The 11772-nt window shown below is 34.4% G+C and overlaps 1 protein-coding gene across 2 annotated transcripts; it reads left to right on the top strand.

The window, feature by feature from the left end:
* Positions 1-6560: 6560 nt before the first annotated feature.
* LOC106772860 (BTB/POZ domain-containing protein At1g03010) lies at positions 6561-10837 on the top strand. Of its 2 annotated transcripts, none has more exons than XM_022785032.1 (4): positions 6561-6975; positions 8534-8600; positions 8906-10102; positions 10188-10837. In XM_022785032.1, exons 1-4 carry the CDS (start codon positions 6884-6886, stop codon positions 10713-10715), a joined length of 1884 nt encoding a protein of 627 aa, XP_022640753.1. In that variant the 5' UTR covers positions 6561-6883; the 3' UTR covers positions 10716-10837. The 2 variants fall into 2 exon arrangements, with proteins under 2 accessions (XP_022640753.1, XP_014514961.1); XM_014659475.2 differs by lacking the exon at positions 6561-6975 and adding an exon at positions 8318-8347.
* Positions 10838-11772: the final 935 nt, after the last annotated feature.

The following is an 11772-nucleotide window of genomic DNA, read 5'->3' as shown; positions in this document are numbered from 1 at the left end:
TCATTTTACACACATTAATAAATATAAAATGATTATAAAAGAGTAAACCTTTTCAATTTTAAAAAATATCTCTGAGGAAAAAGAAGAAATTTAGGGTTAATTATCCTCCATTCTTTGCAGGCAAAATAAATACTAAAATTTTTTAGAGGTATGAATTTGTATAGTGGTCAGAAGTAAAAAAAAAAATCTATTTAACCCTTTCAAAATAACATAAAATTACACTCATGTTTCTCTTCTTTTATTGTAAATTTCACTATGATCCTCTTATGCTACTAATTAAAATTGTATTCTTCAAATATTATTTTGTCTAATTGCTTAAAACCAATAAAGAGACAAATACAATATGTAACATCCCAATTATATATAACATAATAAAAATAGAAGTCCACAATTCATAATATAAAAAAGCAGTTGGAGGTTAGACTTACGTTAGGTACAGGATTACAGTCATCCAAAAAGATTAGCAGGATTTAAGCTTAAACAGTTTAGAGTGTAATTGGAAGTTAAAGCGTCAAGTTACAGTCATTCTAGAATGGCCTAATATTTAAAACTTCAAGAGCATATTAGAGTGTTCCAAAATAACATAGTTCTCAAAGAAAAGGAAAATCCTAAGAAGACTACACTGCAGCATCAACATCCTCCAGTACTTGCTCTAGAGGCACCCCCTCGACATCTACTCACATCCAAGTGGATGATCATCGCAAAGGAGAAACATACCCAAACAGCACACAACACAGAAGCAATGGTGAACTAGATAAACAAGCAATATACATATAGTATAATCAATCAATGTCATCGTGCTTAGTTACATATAAAAGAACAATTAAAACATACCCTTCAAACCATGACTCAACCACTCAACATGACTCATCCAGATTGGTATAACTGTCGAACTATTGTCATCTTTGCACTTCATAGTTCAGCTGACCCTCCCCAACATTATGCAAGATAAATCCTCCCGTCTGTCTATGTCTAAACTCTAAGACTATAGACGAGGACCTTCCTCTACTCTCACCACTCACATTGTTCTTCTCTATTTGAGCATGAACAATGCTTTAAGTATAGGGATAAACATACCAGTTCAAAGCTCCATACAGTTATATAGAACAACAACAACTCCCCTTAAATCACTTTCAATCATCTCACCCTGAGATGTCTAGTTCATACTCAATTACATCATTGTAATTCACAATCATATTCTTTCCAACCACACAAGTCATATATATAAACATACAAGACACTCTTTCAATCAAACAACATCAATCAATCCATGGCATAAGGATACTCATATTTAGGTAAGGAAAACAACTCTGAAACCTTCACCAACAGCTCCAGAAGCGTCCAAAACCCCCAAAGCGGCCTAAGGAACGTCCAAAACGGACATCTGAAACCCCAAAAACTATCAAAAACAAAAACAACGGCATGTTGGTACGCCCAGGGGCACTCGGGGGCGCTTAGCGTGAATCGTTACGACTCCAGGGGCGTCAGGGCTCAACCAAGGGCGTTGAGGTGACATACCAGTTGAAAACAACCATGAAAATTGGCTTTTGATGCACTTGAAACCTATTCTAATGACTGAAGGGGTTCTTTACACATTTGTATTGATGGGAAAACACGTTTATAAGTTAAAACATACATCCATTTGATCACTAGATCCAAGACTAGGTGTATCAACCCACTTTTAACACTTTAAAATCGAAATTCACTTCTACAAGTTGCCCAATTTCAATTCTACTCTTTCCAACCCCCATATTATATTACAAACTACATAAACAAGTCTAAATATACTTGTTAGCTCCCTTTAATATTTCGGTTTCCCCTCAGTTACTCGTTTTTCCATTTCCACACCTAAAACCTCCAAAATGAAGTAAGAAATTTTACCTGTGATGAAATTAACCCTTCCATAACAAATTTCTCTGAAGTAGACCTCTAAGCAAGTCTTAATTGACCTCATAACGTATCTCAAAGTGTCTAAAACAACTCATCACACTTACCTCAAAATCTCACTACTCAAAACCCCCTTTTACACCAAAAACACTTGACAGTTTCAACTATGAATCCCCCTCTTTGCTACATATCAATCTTCAATAATCTAACACTTCTAACAAGTCCAAATTAACCACAAAAAAGTGCTAAATCAATTATCTTCTCACTCTCATACCTATTTCTCAAATTTATTCATCAAAACCCTACTTTTAGCCTTAAAACTCAAGAATTTAATACTTTCACCTCATCACTACTCTGAATACAGTTTCCACAACTCCAACATCATTATCACACTCAATCGTGACATTACCAAGCATCACAATCACACCATACCAAATATACACAACATCATACCATTAAAATCATCCATGAGACATATATAAAATACATAATCATAACAATTTCTCAAAATTGTCTATAACTTATAAAGGTACCAAAATTTACAACATAAACACGAATTAAGACAAGGTCTAGCTCCCCTTACCTCAAGGTTGGACAACACAAAAGAATCTAAGCTCCGACTGTTCACTCACACCATGCAAATTTTCTAGAAACCCCTACAGTCACCAAATTGGTGATGGAAATAGCTCTTAGAACCACATTTGAGCTAGAAAGTGGAGAAGGAAATTGCTCTTCACATGCAAAGCAAAATCTAAGCATGATCATAGCCCTAGAACCATGGAGAAAAATAAGAATAGCTCACCGGCTGAAAACGAGAATTTAATCGGATGGATAAGAAGCCCTCGACTCCAGGAACGATTGGGCACCGCCTAATCAGAATTGTAATGGTTCAATGCAACGATATGGTAGAGAGAAGGCAGATAAGGGAAGGAGAAGAAGATATAGGAAAAGATTAGGGCTTGAAGAGAAAGAAAGTTTTTCTCACATAATAGGGAGAAACTTTAAGTTTTGGGTTTTATATTATTTTATATTTAAACAGTTTCTCCCATTCACCTACTGCCACTTGTCCTCCCTTTTGGCTAACTTTTCCGGTCTTTACACAATATGTTGTTATTATATCATGGTAGATTTGGAAAATGGATGAATTTAAATAAATTTAAAGATAAATTTTATATTTTTTTTTAAAAAGATTTAAAGATGAAAGTGAAAAAATTTAAAGATAAAATTTATAAAAATTTGTGCATGATTTGATGTATGTGATAGATAAAAAAAGGTTAAAACCATTTAGGCGTCTCTATTTTCGTACGATATTCCCAATTTGGTCCCCTTCTTTTAAACCTTCCCAATTGAGTCCTTATAAGTGCTAATTTCAAACAAATTAGCCCCTACCGTTAAAAATCGTTAACGGTGTTAAAATTGTGTAGAAGTGGGTAGTTGACGTGGTTAAAATTCTCCTTTTGAAGTGTTAAAATTGTGTAGAGGTGTTCAAATTGTGCAGAGGTGTTCAAATTTTTCCCATTCTCCTCTGCACAATTTTAACACTTTAAAAGGAGAATTTTAACCACGTCATCTACTCACCTCTGTACAATTTTAACACAGTTAACAATTTTTAACGGCAGAGGCTAATTTGTTTCAAATTAACACTTATAAGGACTCGATTGGGAAGGTTTAAAAGAAGGGGACCAAATTGAGAATACCTTACGAAAATAGGGACGCCTAAATGGTTTTAACCATAAAAAAATGTTTTAATAAATTAAAATACAATATGATTAAAATTAATATATTAATTTTATTATTATTACGACTATGTTAATATTGAATTTCAAAGCAAAAGTTACGATTAGAATGTCAAAGGGAGTGGTCAAATGTAAAACACAAGAATTTCAAAAGGAAAACTCTTTCCTGCATATAATGAACCAAGCCATAATCGGTTCCACAAGTCACAGAATCAATTTTAGACCGATTCCAACCTATCCCACCAACTCTTTTCCTTCCCCTCTCTTGCAAATCCACGAATATGTAAAGAAGAAAAACAATAATTTATTCTTCCATGCAGTCCAAAAATGCAGCCTATAATATGAAATTATACATTAATTGTATGGATTAATTTCGTAAAAGCATCTACTATCTACCGTATTCACTCGTAAATCTTCTCTCCATAACGAGAATATAATATCTCACCCATCTACCAAATACTTAAATTCTCACATTATTAGTTCTATCTTTTATATATATAGATACTAAAATCTATTTTTTTAAATAAACTTAACTATTTAATATCAAAATAATTTGTTCAAGATATCAAATTTACATAAATTTAAAAATGATCAAAGATTTTAAATAATACAATAAGATAAAAGAATTTCAAATTATATTTCTTGAAATGAAAATAATAGAAATTCCTTATAATTTTCAATGAAAGGTTTAATTTCAAGTGTTGCCTCAAATTTTACACATTCAATTCATTTAAAGTAAAAATTTTCTTCTAAAGTTTCATTAATTTTGAATTCCTTATATTTTTCGACTGTTTTTGTTTTATATATATTACTTTATATAATAAATTAAAACACACAATAATTTATTCCTATTATTCCTAAAAGTAACACAAATTTCCCAACTACTTAGATTGCCCCACTTATCATTATTCGTATATTTTTAATTTCATCTCATGACTACCTATACATTTCAATATGCCCATTTACCTTTATCTTTAAATTGAATTTTAATTATTATTATTTTTAGAAATGACTCATAATGAAAAGTCACCTAGTATTACAAATTAAATTTTCATACAAGTAGATAGATATAAATTATATATTCAAAAAGATTAGTTTAAATCTTACTATATTACAATTAAATAAGAAACAAACACCTCTTTAGTTTAAATTTTAGTAAATATTTTAACTTACATACCATACTTGCTAAAATATTAATAATATGTGTATTGGTTAAATATTTCCAAATTATATTAACACTTAATTAATATATATTGTACATAGGTATGAATCCATTCCCCCACAAGTCTTGAACAGGTGGGGTCTCATGTTTTCTGCATTCATGATTGTGGCCACCATACTTACACACCTACACTAATCATATTAAGTCTCTTTCACATATCTCTCTCTCTCTGTGAAAAAGATAGAAAGAAACCTCTTTTCCTGTGGCTGTCCCATTTGTCCTCTTCCCATTATATGGCAGCCATAGTGAAACAGTGCTCTTGAGTATAGTAATTTAGCTAACCATTTTTTATGCATTTTAAAATGAAACAACCTCCATAATTGATTCTTCACACACCTAAAACTTTATTCTATTTCTTTATCAACAGAGCTTGCAACAAGCTACTAGCCTATTAGTTTCATCTACTTTAGCTTTTCCAACAAAAGCTACTTTTAAAAATTGAAATAAAGTAAAAATGTTAGCTTGGTTATTATGTGATGCCATGGAAGGCAAAGTTAAAGGAAATGCTGTATCTTGAATATCATTAACTAATGCAAATTGATTCCCATGTCTCCATACTAGATACAAGAATCTGCTGTGCCTTAACCTGCGAAAAAATTTAGAGTAACAAATATGCCATGAAACAAAGAAACACTTTAGTAGAACACCCTAAAATAAAGGTTTGGCCTAACTAAATCATGGTTGTGCTATGGGATCTGACTCTTTTAGTTTTGACACACTGGTCCACATTGAAGTCAGAGTGCTCATAACAAGGGAGCAGAAAATGGCATGCCATGAAGGAGAAAAGAATAAAAAGTTATGCACATTTAAGATTCTTTTACTATTTGATTCTAAGTTTCTTGGTGCTTTCAGTTCTATCAGAAAGGAATATATTGCAGAGTTACATAGGACCACCTGCCAACTGTACTTATTTTTTGGAATGAGAAGCTGTAAAGCCTGTAACTTTGGTTCAGATAATAAAATTATCAGAGGCAAAGTGATTCAATGAAGTGAAGGTCACACCTACTTAATCAAAGTGTATGAAATTGCAGATTACCTACCATACAATAAAAATTGATGGCCTCATCATGAATACCAGATCGATGCAATCTAACACCATGATTGTTCCAGCAGTTGTCACATTAAGTAGCTGTGATGATCACATTAGTGTCTGTATCATGATCTAATGCTAAATATTAATTTAATACGCACATTGTTGGAGTTATTACATTCACCTGTCTCTTAATCCATGTCCTTTTCCTGTTCTCCAGTTAGCAATTACACATGGTTAAGATGTAACATTCTTTTCCGGTTGTTAGTTTTATTTCTTTCGAGTGTCATTTGGTTCCTGAGATGACACAACAACACAGGGTCATTTGTCCTTCTTTTATGAATTAGACAATGCACTAAACTTCAATAGTCATAGTTTAGGTATGCAGCACTTACAAAAACAGTTTAAAGCAATGGAATTGGTAAAATATCCATTACTTTAGTCAATGACATAACACGTACGTATGTGAGCTAATGATATCTAATATAGCACGGTTCTCATAGTATCATGTTATCCGAGTCATCATTTTAATTTCCACTTTTGTTGTCTTTACACATAATACGGGTTAATTTATGCTAAATTTATGTGTGTAGCTTTGGCTAGCCATTATTACAACTCCCAAAAGCAGTGCAACACATCCGGATTCCTGCAATTTCTTAAGTCAAAAACCGTGTAAAATAAAAGAAAACTCCACTTGCTCACTACCTTTCACCGAAAAGTGCAAGCACACCTGCGTTTTCCTTGACTTTAGATCATGTTCATTATAAACACTCATAAAGTACGTTTCAAAATCACTTCCATCCCTTCATTCCCTCCCTTACCACTGTATGAGTTCATCTGACTTCAGTTCTCCACAAGAGTCTCCCAAGAGAATGGTACACAGTTTTCCAGTGGCTTTGTTTTAGTTAACTGGCATGGAATAGAATGCTAGCATATCACAGTCACTTCACTCATAGTGACAATTCTTAGTGGGGTACAGTGGGTTCATAATTGCCAGGTTTTGTTGAAATGGGGGTTGTCACTATTGGAGAATTAAAGCCTAGCATCTCTGGGAAGAGGACCTTTCGTCCTAGTTCCAGCATAAGGCATGCCACTGAATGGTAAAATATTCTCCATCTTCACTATGAATTTTGTTTTCTTCATTATTTTTGGTATAGTATATAGTTTTGTTTTGTTTTTCCATAATATTTGCTCTAAATTAGCCTACAAGAAAAGAAAAATGTCTGAAAGTAGTATTTAGACCCATAATTATGGGTGATTTTTCCTTTGCTGAGGCAATGATAATGACTGGACAAAATGGCAGACATTCACTTCCAGAAATTGATCTAACGACTCACCCTAAACTTAAAAACAATTCCTTTGCTTTTTCATCGTATTGTCGTTTTCAAATATCTATAATTAGATCTTGATCACATAATTGGAATAAAGAGCTCCACGTTAGAAAAATATAAAACCATTCATGTGGGTTACCTATCAGTTTAAGCTTTTGGGATTAATGATTTATGACATGGTATTGCACTGTCCACTCTTGAAGCGCAAATGGCTCCTGATGTTCATGACACTCCAAGGTTTATTTTATTTCTCAGCGGTTTCATTTTGGTGGGTCTAACTGTCCTTTTCCTATAGGATTGTGAAAGTTCAGTTTCTGCATAGGAGCACCACCTGGGAAGCTTTCATTTTGTCTTGTCGTATTGCTCGTGTGTGTGTATTCATTCAAATTCCAGTTTCTCACAACTTCTGATCTGACATGATCCTTTACTCACCACAACCTGTGCATTTTTATGGTAGAAACACTCTTAGGATTGATGGTATAATTTAGGCACTGTGATAGGTAGCTAAAGCTGTAACGTGTAACCTTGACTTTGATGTATAGTCCTGTGTTAAGCTGACAACAGTATGGTGCTCCGTGGTGAATGTCCAATCCTGATCTGTCTTCAATGAAAATGCCAATTCATGTTTGTCTGTCAATTATTCTTCTGCTTTTGTTATCTTTAGCTCCTTTGGATATGTTTGGATTGGAGAGTTTTGAATGAGTACGGAACTGCTGTAATAATAAGACCTCACCGACTATGGGAAAGAAATATGACATGAACACAGTTCCCATTTAAATTTAAATTTTATAAATTCTTAAAACTATTATTAGGTGTATGGAGTCACCCGTTATTAGATTATTTACACATGTCTAATATTGTAACTTTCAAGTTTGGACACCATAATAGGCTTAGACATTAACAGGACATTGCATGTGTGGCTTAAATGGTTTTCCTTTCTTAAATGTGGTGGTCACTGGTCAATGATTTGGAATAATGGGTTCCACAACATAAACAATCGTGCAATATTGAATTGGACTTAAAGGTCGTGTAATCGTATTGTCTGAGGTACTGCTAAAGTAGTCCCACTCATTCTGTATTTATTGAGTTGGGGGCCATTCACACCTACGTACTTGATCTTCCAAGATTACATTGTCTTCGGGTGTGTGGTCTACAATTCAATTCCATCTTGTACATTTCATTGCATATACATGCTGCACCAAAACACTCTTTCTAGTTCTCTCATAATTTCATTTTGGTACTAATATGCTTAGCAGCAGTCGTTGCTTTACATTGAAATTTCCATGTCTACGCCATGCAATAATTCAGCCAGGTTTGTAAATTACAGGCCGATATCTGATGTCTCTAGTGATCTCACCATCGAAGTAGGAGCTTCAAGCTTTGCACTTCACAAGGTAAACAAATTACAGCTTGCCTTTCTCCTAGGTTACTTCATATTCTGCATACTGATCATGGGAATTTATTTGTACATAAATGACATTTTCCTGTGCAGAATATATCAACCATATAAATGCTTTTCTTTTTCTGCACCAGTAAATTCTCTGAAGAGAATTTCAAGTTCAACCATAGTACAGTAGAGTAGACATTAACAGCTAGAGATAAAATCATGAAAATAGTGCTCTATAAGATAAAAGAAAAAAAATAAGGAGAGGGATTATCATACTGCAAGTTCTAAGTTGTTTAATTTTTTTTGGTACAGTTTCCTCTTGTTTCTAGGAGTGGAAGGATTCGGAAAATGCTATTAGAAGCAAAAGATTCAAAAGTTTCACGGATAAGTCTCCCAAACGTGCCGGGTGGTGCAGAGGCATTTGAGCTGGCTGCCAAATTCTGTTATGGAATCAATGTTGAGTTCAGCCTCTCCAATGTTGCCATGCTAAAATGTGTTGCTCATTTTCTTGAAATGACAGAAGAGTTCTCAGAGAAAAACCTGGAGACACGAGCCGAAGCATACCTAAAGGAAACGGTGCTACCAAATATATCAAACACAATATCTGTTCTTCACCGTTGTGAAACTCTTGTCCCCACTTCAGAAGAGATTAGTCTTGTCAGCAGACTAATCAATGCAATTGCAAATAATGCATGTAAAGAACAGCTCACCACTGGTTTACAAAAGCTGGACCATAACTTCCCTTCTAAAACCATCACAAACATGGAACCCGAAACACCCTCAGAATGGTGGGGAAAATCTCTCAATGTTCTTAGTCTTGATTTCTTCCAAAGAGTTTTGTCTGCAGTGAAGTCAAAGGGACTAAAACAAGACATGATCAGCAAAATTTTGATAAACTATGCACATAATTCTCTTCAAGGGATTGTTAGGGACCACCATGCAGTGAAAGGATGTTTTCCCGACTTAGAATTGCAGAAGAAACAAAGAGTCATTGTTGAAGCCATTTCTGGCTTACTACCAACACAATCAAGGAAAAGCCCGGTTCCAATGGCATTTCTCTCAAGCTTGTTGAAAGCTGCAATAGCTGCATCGGCATCCACTTCTTGCAGATCTGACTTGGAGAGAAGAATTGGTCTACAGCTTGAACAGGCAATTCTGGAAGACATCCTAATCCCAACAAATTCACATCAAAATACCCATGGCACCATTTATGACACTGATTCAATTTTGAGAATTTTTTCCAATTTTCTGAACTTGGATGAGGAGGACGAAGAGGATCATAATCACTTGAGAGATGAAAGTGAGATGGTTTATGACTATGACAGCCCCGGATCTCCAAAACAAAGCTCAATTCTGAAGGTATCAAAATTGATGGACAACTATCTTGCCGAAGTCGCACTAGACCCAAACTTGTTGCCATCAAAGTTCATCTCCCTTGCTGAACTACTTCCAGATCACGCACGTATTGTGAGTGATGGACTCTATAGAGCTGTTGATATCTTCCTTAAGGTGAAAACTTGCTTCTCTCTTTAACTACCAATTTGAAGGTTCTTTACATTTTCGTTAAAGTAACAGAATTGAACTGTTGTTATAGGTTCATCCAAACATAAAGGATTCAGAGAGATACCGGCTGTGCAAAACCATTGATTGTCAGAAACTGTCTCAAGAAGCGTGCAGCCATGCAGCACAAAATGAAAGGCTACCAGTGCAGATGGCAGTGCAGGTTCTATACTTTGAGCAAATAAGGCTTCGCAATGCGATGAACGGAGGGCACAGCCAATATCTCTTTGGAGGACTGAATGGTCAATTCCCTCATCGTTCAGGAAGTGGTGCAGGAAGCGGAGCCATTTCCCCCAGAGACAACTATGCATCAGTGAGAAGGGAGAACCGAGAGCTGAAGCTAGAAGTTGCAAGAATGAGAATGAGGCTGACTGACTTGGAGAAAGATCACGTTAACATGAAGCAGGAGCTAGTCAGATCTCACCCTGCCAATAAGCTATTCAAATCACTCACCAAAAAACTAAGCAAGCTCAATGCTCTATTTCGGATCAACAGTACCAAGCCAAATGCCTCTGAGACTCGCTTCCCTTTCCCAAAGAGAAGGCGTCACTCAGTTTCATGACTCAAAATATGTACATATATTCATGTATAGTATGCAACAAGATGCATGGCTTGATTGTTACTACTTTTTTTCTAGTGGATAGTATTTTTTTTTATTTTTATATAGTAATGCTTTCTCCTTCAGGCTGGGATGATGCTCAATTAAACTACTATATCCTCTGGTTGAAATTTTTTTACGATACTGATAATTAAGTGTAATATCTATAGAGCTAAGCATCTGGGCAGGATACAACAGTTCAAAGACATCAGACTTTTGGCTTCCATCATTCAGAATGTTTCTGCTGCAAGCAAACTCGCTTAACAGTTAACCAAACACTACTTGTTTTGTAACACACTCATGAATACGTCCTACCAATGGTACCTATTACATGCCCAAGATTTAACAATTCCTCTAGTGCTTAGTGCTGTCAAAACGGGTTATCCAGCCCAACCCAATTTCTCTAGTGCTGTCAAAATGGGTATATGGCTTAATTCGGTTTGATCTACTAGTCACTTAGTAATGGGTTAAACGAGTTAGCTCACTTAATTATAATTCTTTTTGAATAAAAAAAATTACAAACTTTTTATAATTCAAATCTAAATAATAAACTCAAATAATTCAAAATAATAAAAAAATAAGTACAAAATAATCTTTTTTATATACCGTGAGAGTGAGGTTTTTAGGATTTCATAAGATAATAAAATAATAAAATAAAATTAGGTAAGTTAGTGAGCCGACCCAACTCACCACGGATTTAACCAAATGAGCCAGATTTAAATAAGTCGGATTGAAAATTGACTTGGATAAAAAAATACAATTTTTTCCAATCCAATCCGGCTCAAACCCACTATGGATCGGTTTGGATATATCATGTTAAACAATTCAAAGGAAACAAATACGATACTTTTCATTCATACTTTTTTTCCAAAATGACATACAATTATATAAGCATGGTTAAGAACTTATACGTATAATTAGGAAACAACTTTAAAAACAGAAAACAACTTTCAACTTATTTTTAACTAAGCACAACAATAATTTAAATCTAAATTATATCTTCAATAAATAACATATTATT

This window comes from Vigna radiata, chromosome 8 (assembly GCF_000741045.1).
Source record: "Vigna radiata var. radiata cultivar VC1973A chromosome 8, Vradiata_ver6, whole genome shotgun sequence".
Taxonomy (NCBI): domain Eukaryota; kingdom Viridiplantae; phylum Streptophyta; class Magnoliopsida; order Fabales; family Fabaceae; genus Vigna; species Vigna radiata.
Note: the sequence above shows the minus strand (reverse complement) of the source record. Positions and strands in the feature narration are given on the sequence as shown.